The sequence below is a fragment of the Hemiscyllium ocellatum genome, chromosome 35 (genome assembly GCF_020745735.1).
Source record: "Hemiscyllium ocellatum isolate sHemOce1 chromosome 35, sHemOce1.pat.X.cur, whole genome shotgun sequence".
NCBI classification, from domain to species: Eukaryota; Metazoa; Chordata; class Chondrichthyes; order Orectolobiformes; family Hemiscylliidae; genus Hemiscyllium; species Hemiscyllium ocellatum.
In genome coordinates, this window is record NC_083435.1 from 39,827,844 (window position 1) to 39,844,091 (window position 16,248).

Genomic DNA, 16,248 nt, shown 5'->3' on the forward strand with positions numbered 1-16,248 from the left:
TACAGGCCATTCAACTTGATTGATTGAATAGGTGCTGACAGGACAATGCTGCAAGGTTTCGGGTGGGACAGTAGATCTGAGTTTCAGTCGAACTGCTATTGAGACAGTTTGGCTCCTCAGGTCTGCTCGGTCAATAGGGAAATGACAATATCCAACACTGTCTATTGTAACAGTCTTCCCGAGGTAGAATGTCAATTAACATCAAGTAACTAATTTGTTATGCTTCTGTATCCTGCATTTGTGATAAAATATATATATATTTATATATGATTGTCTCTCTTCCTCTCACTCCCCACTCTCTCGTCACCTTTTTCCTCTCCTCTTCCCCCTTTGCTACCCTTCTCCCTGTTCTCCATTTTGCCTCTGCTTCATCCATCCCCCATATATTTTGTCATATAGCACTGGCTTCAGTCTTGGTCATTCACAGCTCCTAATCTCCCAATAATCTCTGTCATTATCATCTCTTTATTGCTCCCTTTGCTTCTGGAGCCATGACTCACCTTCTCTCTCCTAGCCGAGTATAAATACCTCCCTATTTCTCCCGTTTTGTTTAGCTTTGACAAAGGGTCAGTTAGACTTGAAACGTCGGCTCTTTTCTCTCCTTACAGATGCTGCCAGACCTGCTGAGATTTTGCAGCATTTTCTCTTTTGGTTTCAGATTCCAGCATCCACATTAATTTGCTTTTATCCATGGTTCTGGGTGGATTCCTCTTCCAAGGGTCTGTGTAGACTTGTTGGGCTGAAGGGTCTGTTTCCACAATGTTAGGGAATCTAATCTTGTACTTTAACCATAATAACCAGGTGTCATGGTAAAACACGTGTCAATATTAGTATAAGTAAGCAAGTAAATCAAAGACATATATGAAAATAATATTTACATTTGAATCACAGGCGACTGTTTTTCGAAACAACAGAGGGTGTTGAAAACGTGGAATGTGCATCCAGAAAAGGTGGTGCTGCTCTCAGTTTAATGTCACATCCAAACAGCGTTGAGAAATATTTCCTTGTTCCTGGCACCTTTCACCTTAACCGTGAGGTCTCCTGTAGTGATTGATTTGCATGGTGGGACACAGAGGGGGGAAGATTGCAAAGCTGCAGTTTCACAAAAGAAGATTTGTTCAATTTGGAGGGATTAGGAAAAAGTGATTTCAAAATAGCTTTCAAGTTTTACCAGCAAAGCTTAAAAATTGCTTTTATTCGCGTTCACCTCACATTGTAAACAGTGTTTGGTAACAGATTGCTTCAAGTGTATGAGCGATGGTTGGGGCTTTGTTTTGGTGAAAGAGAAGGCAGTGTGAAGGGGGCGGGGAAGGGCGGAGCTTTTCCGTTTAAGGACGATATGCAAATTATCGCAGCTTCTCAGGTCGCCCAGTGAGTGTCGGATTGAGTGAAAGCTGAGCCTTTCGGGATGATCTGTGATCCGGGTGAGAAATTGCGCTGTTGTACAGACAGGTGACTTTAGAGAGGTTTATTTGCGATTTTCGAGCCGGCAGTTAGTATGAGTGTAAGAGGTATGGGGTGTTGTTGGGTTTGAGCGAGTGAGAGTATTGAGCATACTTACCTGGCAGGGGAGATACCATGATCAACAAGGTGGTTCTCCCAGGACGAGGCTATCCCATTGCACTTCGGGTGTGCTGACGCCTGCGATGTCCCCAAATGCGGGATACTCGACTGCAAAATTTGTGGTAGTGGGGGACTGCGTTCGCGCTCTCCCCTGATTTACAAGCAAAAAGCAGATCTTTCAGTAGATGGCGCTCACTTGTGCTTCATGCGGCTTCCTATGTCCCGCGCACCGATGTTCAATTCCGTTTTCTCCAAATGGACAGATAATGCCCCACGTCTTACTTCATCCTGCAATAAACTACTGTGTTCAAAGCTTTTCATAAGAGGACCAAGCCCTTCAAATAACCAAATCTGCGCCCACATTTGCTCCATTTCCCTCTATTAGTGGGCGGCACAGTGTAGTGTTGGGTAAGGGATAAATGTAGGGGTATGGCTAGATTGCGCTTCGGCGGGTCTGTGTGGACTTGGGCCGAAGGGCCTGTTTCCACACTGTAAGTAGTCTAATCTACTGCCTATCTATTCCAGTGTTGCTCAAAGTGCCTCTTTCAACAATTTATTCGACAGATTATATTCAGCTCTGTCCACTGATTCTTCACCACCAGCTCCAGGTAAAAGGAGAGGTAACTGGGAGCAGCGAACCTGTGACAGCCCCGCTGTCAGATAGAGAACTGGACGGTGCGGACCCTGGGCCTAATCTGAAGACACCAGAGTGGGGAAATAGCTCCAGCCTCAGCCCTGGGAGGGTCCAGCAGTTTGCCGTCACCACAGGGATGCACACAGCTACCCCAGAGAGGCAGGACCAGCAGCAAATGGACACTGTTAACCTCGTAAACTGTTAAAATGGGGTTAAAAATTGCCAGCATCAATGTGCGTAGCATCAAATCGGCTACATGATGTGTTCGTGGCCGATGTTAAAGCCGACGACCTGTTTCTGCAGGAGTGTGGGATACCGCACCTCAGCAGCTACAGGAGATGGTCAAGCTTGTGGGCCCATGGGTCGTCAGTTTGGTCGGGGGGCAACGATAGCCGCGCCTCTGGCCTGGGTATCCTGTTGCGAGGAGAAAGTGAGGTCTGCAGATGCTGGAGATCAGAGCTGAAAATGTGTTGCTGGAAAAGCAGAGCAGGTCAGGCAGCATCCAAGGAACAGGAGATTCGACGTTTCGGGCATAAGCCTCATTCCTGAAGAAGGGCTTATGCCCGAAACGGCGAATCTCTTGTTCCTTGGATGCTGCCTGACCTGCTGCGCTTTTCCAGCAACACATTTTCAGCTCTATCCTGTTGCGAGGAGGCAACTTCACCATCTCCGAGGTTAAGGAGGTGGACGGTGGGCGCCTCCTTGTCACCGACGTCATGTACAGGAATGCTCCCCTGAGACTGATCAATGTGTACGCCCCAGTGGGTAAGAGCGAACGGTTGGCCGTCCTGCAGCAGCTTCCACTGAGGGACTACGTAGGTTGGAGAACCGTGAAGCCCTTCTTTGAGTCCCCAGCGGACTGATGGGAAACAGTAAAAGGGAACATCAAGAGGTTCTTCATCCTCAAAGGGGTTCAGGAGGCGGGGAAAATGTCCCAGCTCCAGGAAAGTATGCAGAACCTGCTCCTGCTGCAGACGATGGGGGTCGATGTCACGGAGGACCTCAAGGAGGTTAAGGGCCAGCAAGCCTCGCTCTTTTCCTCAGAGGCCTCCAAGATAATCTTCCGGTCCAGGGTCCGCTCGGTGGAGCAGGACGAGACGTGCTCACGTTTCTTCTTCCAGAAGGAGCACAAAGAGAGCTCCGTGCTCAGCAGCCTGAAGGAAGAAGACGGCTCGATAACGTCATTTCAGGCTGACATCATGAGGATCAGTAAATCCTTCTATGCCAGTCTGTATGACGCGAAGCCGACCGACAGCGCGGCCTCCCTGTCGTTCCTGTCGTCTATCACGGAGGTCTTAGACGACAGAACGCGGGAGAGGCTGGACCAGCCGCTATCTCTGGACGAGCTGACCAAGGACCTCGAGTCCTTCGAAAAGAATAAAACTCCCGGAAGCGATGGCTTACCGGTCGAGCTCTATTCCGCCCTGTGGGACTTGATTGGCCAGGACCTGCTGGAGGTGTATGTCAGTATGCTTCGGGCAGGTACCATGAGTGAATCCATGAGGAAAGGCATCATCACCCTCATCTACAAGCGGAAGGGGGAGAGGGAGGAACTTAAAAATTGGAGACCGATCACACTGTTGAATGCGGATTACAAAATCCTGTCAAAGGTAATCGCCAACCAGGTCAGGTCTGCTCTAGGGTCGGTGCTTCACCCTGACCAAACCTGTGCTGTGCCGGGCAGGAAGATCGCTGAGAGTCTCGCACTCCTCAGGGATACAATCGCCTACATGCAGGACAGAGGGTTGGACGCCTGCCTGATCAGCCTGGACCAGGAGAAAGCCTTTGACAGGATATCACACAGGTATATGAGAGATGTTCTCTCCAAAATGGGCTTTGAGGAGGGAATCTGCAATTGGATCAGACTGCTCTACACCAACATCATCAGTGCAGTCTCAATCAATGGGTGGGAATCAGATAGCTTCCCTGTCAGATCTGGAGTCAGGCAGGGCTGCCCTCTCTCTCCTGCCTTGTTTGTGTGCTGCATAGAGCCATTTGCCGAGTCCATCAGGAAGGATGCGAGCCTGAGAGGGGTGACTATTCCGGGCAGCGGGGGTCTGCAGGTTAAGGCCTCCCTGTACATGGATGACGTCGTCGTTTTTCCTCGGATCCGCTGTCTGTGCGCAGACTCATGTGCATTTGTGACCAGTTCGAACGGGCCTCGGGGGCCAAGGTAAACCGAGGCAAGAGCGAGGCCATGCTCTTCGGGAACTGGGCTGACCAATCCTCGATCCCCTTCACCGTCAGGACCGACCACCTGAAGGTGCTGGGTATTTGGTTCGGGGGCGCTGGGGCATGTGCTAAGTCTTGGGAGGTGCGAATCAGTAAAGTGAGGCAGAAACTGGGCAGATGGAAGCTACGGTCGCTCTCCATCACGGGAAAAAACCTGGTCATCAGGTGTGAGGCACTGTCATTGCTGTTGTACGTGAGACCCTTCGGGAAAAGGAGAGGGTGGATCCTGTCGAGTGGTTCCCTGAGCAGACTGTCAAAGCAATTTGGCAGAATGCCTCATCACCAGAACTTTCCAACAAGCACCAAGACATGGCTTGGCTGGTGGTGAGAAGGGCTCTACCTGTGAGATCATTTATGCACGCCCGGACTCTCAGCCACACCGCACGCTGCCCTCGAAGTGGCTGCGAGGGGAAGAGACTGTCACACACCTCCTTCTGGAATGTGCCTATGCAGAGGAAGTCTGGAGAGGAATGCAGTTGTATTTGTCGAGGTTCGTCCCGAGCAGCGCCGTGACGCGGGACTCCGTGCTCTATGGCCTGTTCCCCCGAACGCACACCGAGACGAACATCAACTGCGCCTGGAGGATCATCAACTCAGTGAAGGACGCTCTCTGGGTGGTCCGAAACCTGTTGATCTTCCAGCTGAAGGAGTTGACCCCGACTGAGTCTTGCAGACTGGCACATTCCAAGGTCCAGGACTACGTGTTGAGGGACGCGCTGAAGCTTGGGGCAGCTGCCGCCAAGGCGCGGTGGGGAAAGACCACCGTTTAACATCTGCCTGTCTAAAGAAGATCAGGGGGCCCTGCAGTCATTTGGGGTCTGCTGACGCCTCAGCTCTATATGTGAGTGAGAAATGCACAGATCTGTATGTAATAATGAAAATTCTGAGCTGTGTATATAAATGTTGACATATGTATGGCATTACCAAATGTACAGTGTATCAAATATTTTATGAATATTTTATGAATAAAGTATATTTTTGAAATAAAAAAATGGAGACCTGGCTCAGTGACAGGACTGCATTTTAAATACTTCAAGTATTTAAATATTTCCACCTTACTGATAGTACCAAGTAAAGAGAGTTTTGCTGGACTGGAGAGACAGAGGATATCGAGAGGACACATTTTATTTGACTAGAGCTAATATATAGAAAAAAAAGTTGCAATAACTTTGCTTAATGTAATCTATAGATCACCAACTAGTGAAAAGGCTGTGGAGGAACAACTTTGCAGTAAAATTATTGAGTAGTTAGAATGGGGATCTAGACTGGGATGGTAGTAGTGTAAAGTGCAGAGATGTGAAAGAAGTCCTAGAAATACTTTCTTCACCAATATTTTCTACAACTTTTTTCAGTCTAATTGGGGAAGAGGCAGCATTCTTGGGAATGAGGTGGACCAATAGATTATATATCTATAAGAGAACATTCGTGATGGCTATGGAAAGGGATAAAGAACATTCTACAGTAAGATAAATTAAGTTACTCCCAATGTGCAATAAGAATGGGTCAATGTTGAATAGGCTGGAATCAAAGATTAGCAGCAACATAGGATACCTTTAAAAGAAGGCATAGCTTGGACGTAGTGCAAAGGTTTGAGCATCTTGAGATCTTAAATTCTTTGGATTCAAATATGCAAATTCCACATTCTTAATTTACAAAAATGTGTTCTTATTTGTACCTGTCATAATAAGGTATGAATAAGTAGTGTTTGTGAATTAAGTCAAATTCCAGAAGTAAATGTTAAACATGCTAAACACAAAGCAGTGAAGATAGCGAAAGTTTCTTATCTCTCAAGGGCCTAAGATCCCTAAGTTATAAAAATAAATTTAAAATCTGGTTCATTGCTGAGAAGAAAGCCGACAGCACAAGCAAGGTCTTTCTTCTTCTGCCTTGGAAGTGTTGTCAAAATGTGTCTTCAGATATTTGCACCACCATACAACAGTAGAACTGTGCTGAATCAGGCATTTTAAAATATGTGTGTTTTGTCCTTTAGATTCGGCTCTTTCCCTTCAAATCTGAATTACATAAATGACAGTCTAAAAGTTATAGGAGAAAGTGAGGTCTGCAGATGCTGGAGATCAGAGCTGAAAATGTGTTGCTGGAAAAGCGCAGCAGGTCAGGCAGCATCCAAGGAACAGGAAATTTGATGTTTCGGGCATAAGCCCGAAACATTGAATTTCCTGTTCCTTGGATGCTGCCTGACCGGCTGCGCTTTTCCAGCAACACATTTTCAGTCTAAAAGTTATAATCCTAAAACTAAAAATTGTATTCCTAAATATATGAACCATGAATTAAGTATTCACAGGAGCACCCCTCCACCAGGAGAAAGTGCAAATATGCCACTAGTTGATGGGGTTTCATCTGTACCATGTAGGCTATTTCAACCTGTAATAAATATGAACTCAGCGCATACAATGCACACAAAATCGTAATTCCCTCATTGTCCAATCAACTTAAAAAGGTCATTAGCAAACTGTGGAATTCCGTGGACTGTTTAAAATGATTACTTTAATTGTTGTGATCCCAACTAATGTTAGTACTGTCCAAGACTGAAACTGAGACTGATAGATGAAATGTTGATTAGTTTTGATTTCAGTGATCTGTTGCTGAAAGATAAGCACACAACGCTACATAGTTTTCTTTAATGATAAAAAAGCTTATTAACAAAATAGAAAACAAAATAAACCAAACTATCCCCTTAGAATACAAATTTAAAGAATTTTTAAAATGTACAGGAAAGGTGTAATCCCATTAATCCCAAAATGAGCTTTTATAGATTAAAAAGATCGACATCTTTTGTATAAGATCCTAAAATAAACACCTAGTCCAGTACCCAACAATTCCACTTGTACAGTTCTAACATCACAGTACTTGTCTTGAACACCTTGTTTGGTTTAAGCTACTCGTGACTTTAATTTAACAACTGGAACTGTATAAAGCTTCTTCCTGGAGCTATTTAAGAACCAGAGCTTAAACATAGCTTCAAATAACCTCTTAAGACTTTTAGCCCAATTCTTCATTCTGGGATTAATACTGACTCTTTACTCTAAGGCAATCTAGTTTTATATTGTCCTTTCCTGTTGACTGGCATAAGTCTATACGTATCTTCATCAAAGGACTGCAAAAATCTCAAAGCTATGGCTGCTTTCTTTTAGCTTAAAAAAACTCTCCAGCTCTTCTAAAGTTGAATTTGTTGATTTTATTTGGTGTAAAACCCTCTCAATGTAGGTGTCAGTGTTGTCTTTGTGTCTGGGTTCCTGAATCTGTGGAAGTCCCTGGTGTCAGCTGGAATGGACATCTTAAGAGATTGTCTTCAATCAGTGCTGCTGATGGACCATTCTGCTTTCATTCACTCAGGAAAGTTCTATTGTTTAGACACAGTTCTAATAGCCAGTCAGGAATAAAACTTGAGGCATTATCCACTCTTCCTAGGAAAGCTCATGTTTGTTTTAGTGAGGTTTTTGAGCTTGTTTTCAAATCCCTGCATGGCCTCACCCCTCCTGACCTCTGTAATCTCTTCCACACCTCAGCATTGCAATGGAATGTCAGAGAGATTATCTGTGCTCCATTCCTGGGGTGGGATTGAACTCGCAACCATCTGACGCAGAGAGCAAGCTTATTGGTTCAACTCCAACTGCAGATCAATGATTCCATTAACATGAATTAAAGTTGTCGTCAGGGCCATACAAAGATTTCCTCAGACTTTGGGGCTCCCCCTACCCACCCCCTCCACTAACATCTAACCACCATTTATGGAACACAGCCATGTTGTAAAATGACTGAAGAAGCTGTAGACACCTCCTCTGCTGCAGAACAAATGTGTGGAGTAATCAAGCTTCTTTATTGAATAAATGTTCACATCTATATGTACACGGAGCTGCTACAAGTAAACTCACAAAACTGGCAATGGGCCTTCCGATGTGATGAGGGTTGTCATCAGGTGGTCAAATGACTGATAGTAACCTTTTCATGATTTCGGTGGTTAGCCAGACCATACCTCCCTGACAACCATACTGACTGTCTCAAGTTGCTAATGCTGATCCCAGGAATGAGAAACTTCAGATATGAGGATAGATTGAAGAAGTTGGGATTGTTTTCTGGCATGGTGGCACAGTAGTTAGCACTGCTGCCTCACAGTGCCAGAGACATGGGTTCAATTCCCAACTCAGACGACTGACTGTGTGGAGTTTGCACATTCTCCCTGTGTCTGCGTGGGTTTCCTCCGGGTGCTCGGGTTTCCTCCCACAGTCCAAAGATGTGCAGGTCAGCTGAATTGGCCATGCTAAATTGCCTGTAGTGTTACGTAAAGGGGTAAAGGGAATGGGTGGGTTGCGCTTCGGCGGGTCAGTGTGGACTTCTTGGGCCGAAGGGCCTGTTTCCACACTTTAAATAATCTAATCTAATCCTTCGAAAGAAGAAGGCTGACAGGAGATTTGATAAAGGCTTTCAAAATCGAGAGCAAACTGGACAAGGTCAATATGGAGAAGCTGTGTGGATTTAAAATGATGTGCAAAAGGAGCAAGACTAAAGTTAGGATAAACCTCTCATGCAGTGAACAGTTCAGGTATGGAATGCAATGCCTGGAAATTGGTGGAGCAAGTTCAACTGACGCATTCAGCAATGCATTGGATGATTATTTGGATAGAAATGAAATGCATGAGTATTGGGAAAAGATAGGAAATTGGAACCAGGTAATAAAACCATTGAGGCATCTTTCTATACTATGTCACTATGACTCCTGTCTACATGATGTGGCCAGCAATTATTTCAGTAATTTAGTTGATTATAGATAACTTTAATTTGTGACACATCAGCAGGTGAAATAGTTGTAAGACAATTAAAAAAGTCAAAATAACATTACTGCACAGACTTTCTGCTTTGCTTTCCTTTGTGATAGAGTTTAAAATAGTGCACACGCTCTGCATAATGCCAGATGAGGAGAGATAGCAAAGGGACAGAGATAGCGAGGAGGAAGAGGATTGCTGATGGAGGACAGGTGGAAAAAACAATGAGGTGGAAGAGAGAGCAAAGTAGGAAAGACAGAATAAACAGAAGAGAAAATAAGACCCCTTTCTTATTACTGCCTCCAAATGTTTTGTGCACCTTTCTGCTGGGCATGTACTGATCCCACTACTGTAGCTCATCACTGCCTTGGATGCTGTGGGTCTTCCTCTTCTGATTGGTCACACACATCCGAGGATACACATCCCACACTGATGACAGTTTGAAAGCCTTTGAGGATGAAGAATGCGATTCCCACACTAGAAATCCCTAACAAACTTTTCTCGATTCATTGAGTGTCTTCATGTAGATAACGAGATGAGACAATTTAGATTTTAGGTAATCACACAATTTAATTTTAACAAAGCATGCTACTTGGTGGTTATATACATCATAAATTGCAAAGCTAAATAAAAAGGAAAAACAGCTCATTTAGACATTACTTGTTACAAACAAAGCACTTTTAAAAGGAGGTAAGGATATCTGTCAAACTTCAAGCTAAGTTAAACTAAACTTTGACCCCCAAGAGAGTGGGATAATGGGTTCACAATGAATTTGAAGTAAATCTGACTGAATTCAACAAATATACAAATTGTTCATGTTTTGTTGAACAACTCATAATAAATTTTTGGCATTCTGTATTTAAGAGGTTGCATGGTAATAGTCACTCAAGAAATAATAGAGCACCAAAATACTGTCCTAGATTAAGCGAAGAGGACAATCTATTGTAATGATGATTTGGAGATGCCGGTGTTGGACTGTAATGATGATGCCTATTTAATTCCTAAAAACAATCTTAAATTTATTCTTGAGAACTAGCATTAGGGAGCAGTCATGTTGGTCAATCTGATTATTCACGGTAGCATTTCAAACAAGACATTAAGACTTGGGGCCTAGTGTTTCTTTTATCTGTTTTTTCTTATTTACCTATCAGATCTCACAATAACATTTGTGTTTGTATTAAAGCAGGAATCCACACGATTCCATTTTTTATTTGTGTGTAATTCTCATCAACAGCTTCACATTCTTGTGAAGGGAATTGATCATGTTAGGCTTGCAAATGAGCTTGGTTAAAAACTGCAGTCACCAGTCAGTTTTTCTGATCAGCACTTTTTAAACTATTTGTATGCATGTATTTTGAACCTGAATCCTTCAGTCTCTCTGGGGAACATTGTTGCCGTGGGAAGATATTGTTGTTGTACATGTGTTGGAAAAGGATTGACCACTGTACTGATGGGCATTCAGTTCTTTGTTCGGTTGGTGAAATCAAACCTAACTCATCAGCTACTACAGTGAAGGAGCAGTTATCCAGATGGACACATAAATATCTGCAGGTGAGACAACAGATCTGGCCATTCATTTTCATCATTTACATCCAAGGTGAAACTTCTCCACACAGGTCTCTAGTTGCCAAAATGAGCTGACTTCTGTGTAGTGCGTTGAATGTTTACATTCTGACTATTTCTTCTGGAAGTGATTTGGAAACTTGATCAAAGTGACATTTGAATTTCTGTCATTTTACTTTGACCACGTTACTCTCGGCTGTTACAAGTTGAGGCTTCATTAAGTTTGTACTGTTGGAAGAACAGTCTGGCCACGACATGATATTGGTAGCTGGCTAAACTTTTTGATCATTATTTTAGCAATTGTTACCACTGCCTCAGCCTTTCCATTTGACTGGGGATAGTGTGGAAAAGATGTGTGGTTCTGAATTTTTCAGTCATTCCGGAAGTGTCTGAATTCTTCACTGTAGTTGACTGTGATGATAATCAGTTCCAGTGAGAGTGAAGAGGTCTACTCGAACCTTCATCAATGAGCTGTTTGAAATGTCATGAGTCATGAGCAGCTCTTTATCTTCTTGAGTTTGATGTTCATTACAAGCACTGCACTGGCTGATGTGGTCCTTCATTTCTTTACTCATGTTTAGCCAGTACAGCACTTCTGTGACCTTTCTCAGACTGGACTCGAGTCCTGGATTCTTGGTTTGGGATATGTTTCATCATCTCTTTTCTCATATTTTTAGGGCGAATGGTCATAGAGTTATAGAGTCTGGCCTGGAGACAAGCCCTTTGGCCCAGACTGGTCCATGCCAACCAAAATATCCATCTATGCTAACCCCATTTCCCTGCACTAAGCCCATATGATTACATTAGATTAGATTACTTAGTGTGGAAACAGGCCTTTCAGCCCAACAAATCCACACCGACCCACCGAAGCGCACCCACCCAGACCCATTCCCCTACATTTACCCTTGCACTAACACTACGGGCAATTTAGCACGGCCAATTCACCTAACCTGCACATTTTTGGAATGTGGGAGGAAACTGGAGCACTCAGAGGAAACCCATGCAAACACGGGGAGAATGTGCAAACTCCATACAGTCAGTCGCCTGAGGTGGGAATTGAACCTGGGTCTCTGGCACTGTGAGGCAGCTGTGCTAACCACTTTTCCTATCCATGCATTTGTCCAAATGCCTTTTAAATATTGTTAATGTACCCGTCTCAACCACTTCATTTCATATGCATACCAACCTCTGTAAAATCATTGCCCCTCAGGTTCCCTTTTATTCTTTTCCCTCTAACCTTAAGCTGATGCCCTCTTGTCCTCGATTCCCCAACTCTGGGAAAAAAGACTGAGTGTATCCATGCCTCTTATGATCTTATACACTTCTTTAAGACTCCCCCCTCAGTCTCATGGGCTCTAGAGAAAAAAGTCCTAGCTTGCCTAGCCTCTGTCTAAAACTCAGACTCTTGAGTCCTGGCAACATCATTATAAATTGTTTCTGCACTCTTTCCAGTTTAATAACATCCTTCCTAGAGCAAGGTGACAAGGTGACCAAAACTGAATACAATACTCGAAGTATGGCCTCACCAACATCCTGTACAACTACAACATAACTTCTCAGCTTCAATACTCAGAGCTCTGACTGATGAAGGCTAGTGCACCAAAAGCCTTCTTCACTGCCCTGTCTATCTTTCACTCCACTTTCAGAGAACCTTGCACCCAAACCCCAAGATTCGTCTGTTCCACTACATTCCTTCAGGCCCTACCATTCACCATGAAACTCCAACCTTGATTTGTCCTTCCAAAGATCTCACACTTATTTATATTAAACTTCATTTGCCATTTCTTGGTCCACTACCCCAGGTGATCAAAGTCCTGCTGCAATTTCTGATAACCTTCCTCACTGTCCAAGATACTGCCTATTTTAGTGTCATCTGCAAACTTACTAATCATACCTTGGACATTCTCATCCCTGTCCAAGGTATGATTAGTAAGTTTGCAGATGACACTAAACTTTTTATGCTAACCACTGAGCCACCATGCTGCACCTGAGCTAAGTGTACCTGAGCTATGCCTTCTTTTTTCTGGCAAAGCCTCAATATCTCTTGTCACCCAGGGTTCTGTATCCCTGTCAACCTTGCCTTTCATCCTCACAGGAACATACAGACCTTGAATTCTAGCTATCTCACTTTTAAAGGAATCCCACTTGCCGGAGGTCTCTTTGCTGCAAACAAACTACTGCAATCAGAGTCCTGCAAGTTCCTGTCTAATTCCATCCAAATTCGCCTTGCCCCAATTTAGAACTTAAACCTGTGGACCAGTTTTTTTTCCATCTCCATAGCTATCTTAAAATTAGTAGAACTATGATCACTGGTTCCAAAGTGCTCCCCTATTGTCACCTCAGTCACCTGTCCTGCTCTATTTCCCAAGAACAGATCAAGTTTTGCCTCTTCCTGCATTGGAGAAAGTGAGGACTGCAGGTATTGGAGATTCACATTCTTCAACCCTTGCCGAGTAGGACTCTCCATATTCTGTTTGAGGAAAATTTCCGAAAAACACTTAACAAATTCCTCTCCATCGAAGCCCTTAATGCTATGGCAGTCCCAATCTATGTAAAGAAAATTAAAATCTCCCACTATGACAAACCTTTTGCTCCTGCAAGTCTCCCTATTATCCCTGCATATTTGTTCCTTGAATTCCTGTATACTTTTTGAGGGCTATAGTATAACCCCAATAACGTCACCATCCACTTCTTATTTCATAGCTCCACACATAAAGCCTCACTGGATGATTCTTCTGCAATTTCATCTCTGATTACTGTTGTGATACTCATGTTAATCAAACATGGAACCTCCCTCTCCCCTCTTTCCACCATCCCTGTCCCACATAAAGCACGTGTACCCTGACACATTAAGCTACCAATCCCATCCATCCCTTAGCCATGTTGTTGTAATGACAATAATATCCTGCCATCTTGGGCAATCACTTCATCTCTGTAGCCTTTGAAGCATTATTTTTGTGTGATATTATCTGTCAGATTCAATGTCTCTGCTGGATTGCTGGTTTCCACAGCATGTTGTGCTGTTGCTTCTGGTTAAATCTGAAATATTTCACACACTGCATCAGCATCAACTTCAGAGAGAGTGTAGCTCTCATCATGTCACTGATGTACATCTGCTTCCCTTGTTTGTACTTCACTTCCCAGTGACATGCCTCTAAATGAATTGGCATATTTTGTAGCTGCTTTAAAGCAAATGCAGGTGATTTGAGAAAGATGCTCTGAATTGCCTTGTGGTCAGACTCTACCATCATTTTCTCTCTCCTTAACGGGTGCTGGTTGAGCAGCTCACAAACAAAGATAATATCCAGTCTCTCTTTTTTTAATCTGTGTACAGTGTTCAGTTTGTGTAAACCCTCTGGATACAAACACAGCGGGCTGTCCTCACTGCCTGAGGGTTACTCCAAGTCCTGTTTCACTGACATCACACTGCAGGGTGACTCCATTGTTACATCATCATCCCTCAGCACTGGTGATGTCATCACTAGTTGTTTGATGGGAGTGAAAGCTGCTTCTTGTTCTGTGTCCCAGTCCCACTGAACACCCTGCACAGTGAGACTGGGTGCAGGTAAACACTTATGAGAGCAGATTGGGCTAAGACTTAGTGAGCTAGTTCACAAACCCAATAAAATTACTGAACTGCCTTCACATCTGTCGGTAGCTCCTATGTTGGTGTGCTGATGATCCAGGAGCTCCAGCAACTGCATAAAAGCTTTATTACAGAATTCTCACATAATAAGAGTTTCTTCTCTTTGTGGGTATGGTGACGGATCAGGAGATACATTGACTGAATGAATGTTTCATTAAATATTTCAAACATGAATAGTTTCTTTCCTATGCAAATAGTCTGGTGCTTTGAGAAATTGGATGAAGGTTTAATCCTTTTGTGGATCCTTTATTGGAGCAGGAGATTCCATGACCTTGAGAATGACTTGTCGCACACATTGGATGTGAACAGCTTCTCCCTTGTGTGAATGCGTTGATGTCTGCGGAGGCTTGATGATTGTGAGAATGATTTGTCACACACTTCACACGTGAATGATTTCTCTCCTGTGTGAATCCGCTGATGAACATGGAGGCCTGCTAAGTCTGAGAATGATTTGTCACATACCTTGCAGGTGAATGGCTTCTCCCCTGTGTGAATCCGTTGGTGTGTACAGAGGGTTGATAAGTGTGAGAATGATTTGTCACACACCATACACATGAATGGTTTCTCCCCTGTATGAACGCGCTGGTGGATCCGAAGAGTTGATAAGTGTGAAAACGATTTGTCACACACCTCGCATGTGAATGGTTTCTCCCCAGTGTGAATACGTAGATGTGTTCGAAGGGTTGATGAACGTGAGAAAGATTGCTCACACACCTCGCAAGTGAATGGTTTCAGCCCTGTGTGAATGTGCTGATGTGTGCGCAGAGTTGATGAGTGTGAGAATGACTTATCACACACCTCACATGTGAATGGCCTCTCTCCTGTGTGGACACGTTGATGTGCACGGAGGGTTGATGAGCGGGAGAATGATTGGTCACACACTTCACAAATAAATGGTTTCTCCCCTGTGTGAATTCTCTGGTGTGTCAGGAGATCAGAGGATTGGGTGAAAGTCATCTTGCAAATGCCACATCTGAAGGGTTTCTGCCCTGTGTGATTACGTTGATGTCTCAGAAGAGTTGAAGAGGCCTCAAAAGATTTGTCACACATTTCACACTTGAAGGGTTCATGTTCCATGTAGCTGCCCTCGTATTAACAATTGTGAAACAGATGTACTTTGTGAGTTTGGAGATCTGAGCCTGAGGAACTCTCTTTGCACTTAAACAGTCGGAATGAGTCAGTGGTTCATGAGGCTCGATGAATGATTGAACACTTAAAGCCACTCACACTTCTTCCCGGTCTCACCCTGAACGAGCATCCACAGCCGAACCTTCAGAAAGATTGGTTCTGATGGACGGCTCCACACCACTGACCAGTTTGAGATCTGATGATATGTCAAAGCTCCCCTGACCTGACTGATCTCCAGATGATGGTTTCACTGCTCAACTTTCTCTGAGCAATGCTGTGAAGGGACTGGATGTCTTCCCACAGTTTTGCAGTTGTTTCTGGGATATGCTGAGGATCTATCTGCGGTGTCTATCCTTTCTGTTAATATCATGCAATCCTTCTGTAAAACACCTGATAAAAAGTACATAACATACATTACTATCATTTGGAATTGGGATATTTGGAGTCATGTGTGTTGGTTTCAATTCTGTTAGAAGATTCAGGCGAGAAAATCATTAGAGACAGTGAATTCAAGATACAATTTTCAAAAAGGCAAACGCCAAAAAGACCTGTGTGGTTTTATTTGATCAAAGGTTCACACTGTTAAGTTTATGATGGACAGAGAAGAAAAAGATCAGAGATTTAGATTTGACTTTACAGCAGAATATTTAACTTTTCAGCTCAGTCCCCTTAGCAGTAGGCTTTTAGTTTATGAAGCCTCC

The 16,248-nt window shown here is 43.8% G+C and overlaps 1 protein-coding gene and 1 non-coding gene across 4 annotated transcripts in view; one reads left to right on the forward strand and one right to left on the reverse strand.

Annotated features, from left to right (window-relative positions):
* Positions 1-1,553: 1,553 nt before the first annotated feature.
* On the forward strand, positions 1,554-1,717 carry LOC132833030 (U1 spliceosomal RNA). The gene has a single exon (XR_009647023.1). It is a non-coding gene; the product is annotated as a U1 spliceosomal RNA (small nuclear RNA).
* Positions 1,718-9,814: 8,097 nt separating this feature from the next.
* The window catches only part of LOC132832744 (zinc finger protein 271-like), a 53,546-nt gene continuing 47,112 nt past the window's right edge, over positions 9,815-16,248 (reverse strand). For all 3 annotated transcript variants that reach the window (XM_060850865.1, XM_060850867.1, XM_060850866.1), the window contains one exon: positions 9,815-15,937. In XM_060850865.1, coding sequence (XP_060706848.1) covers positions 14,666-15,496 — 831 coding nt within the window. In that variant the 5' untranslated portion in view covers positions 15,497-15,937 and the 3' untranslated portion in view covers positions 9,815-14,665. The remainder of the gene's footprint in view (positions 15,938-16,248) is intronic.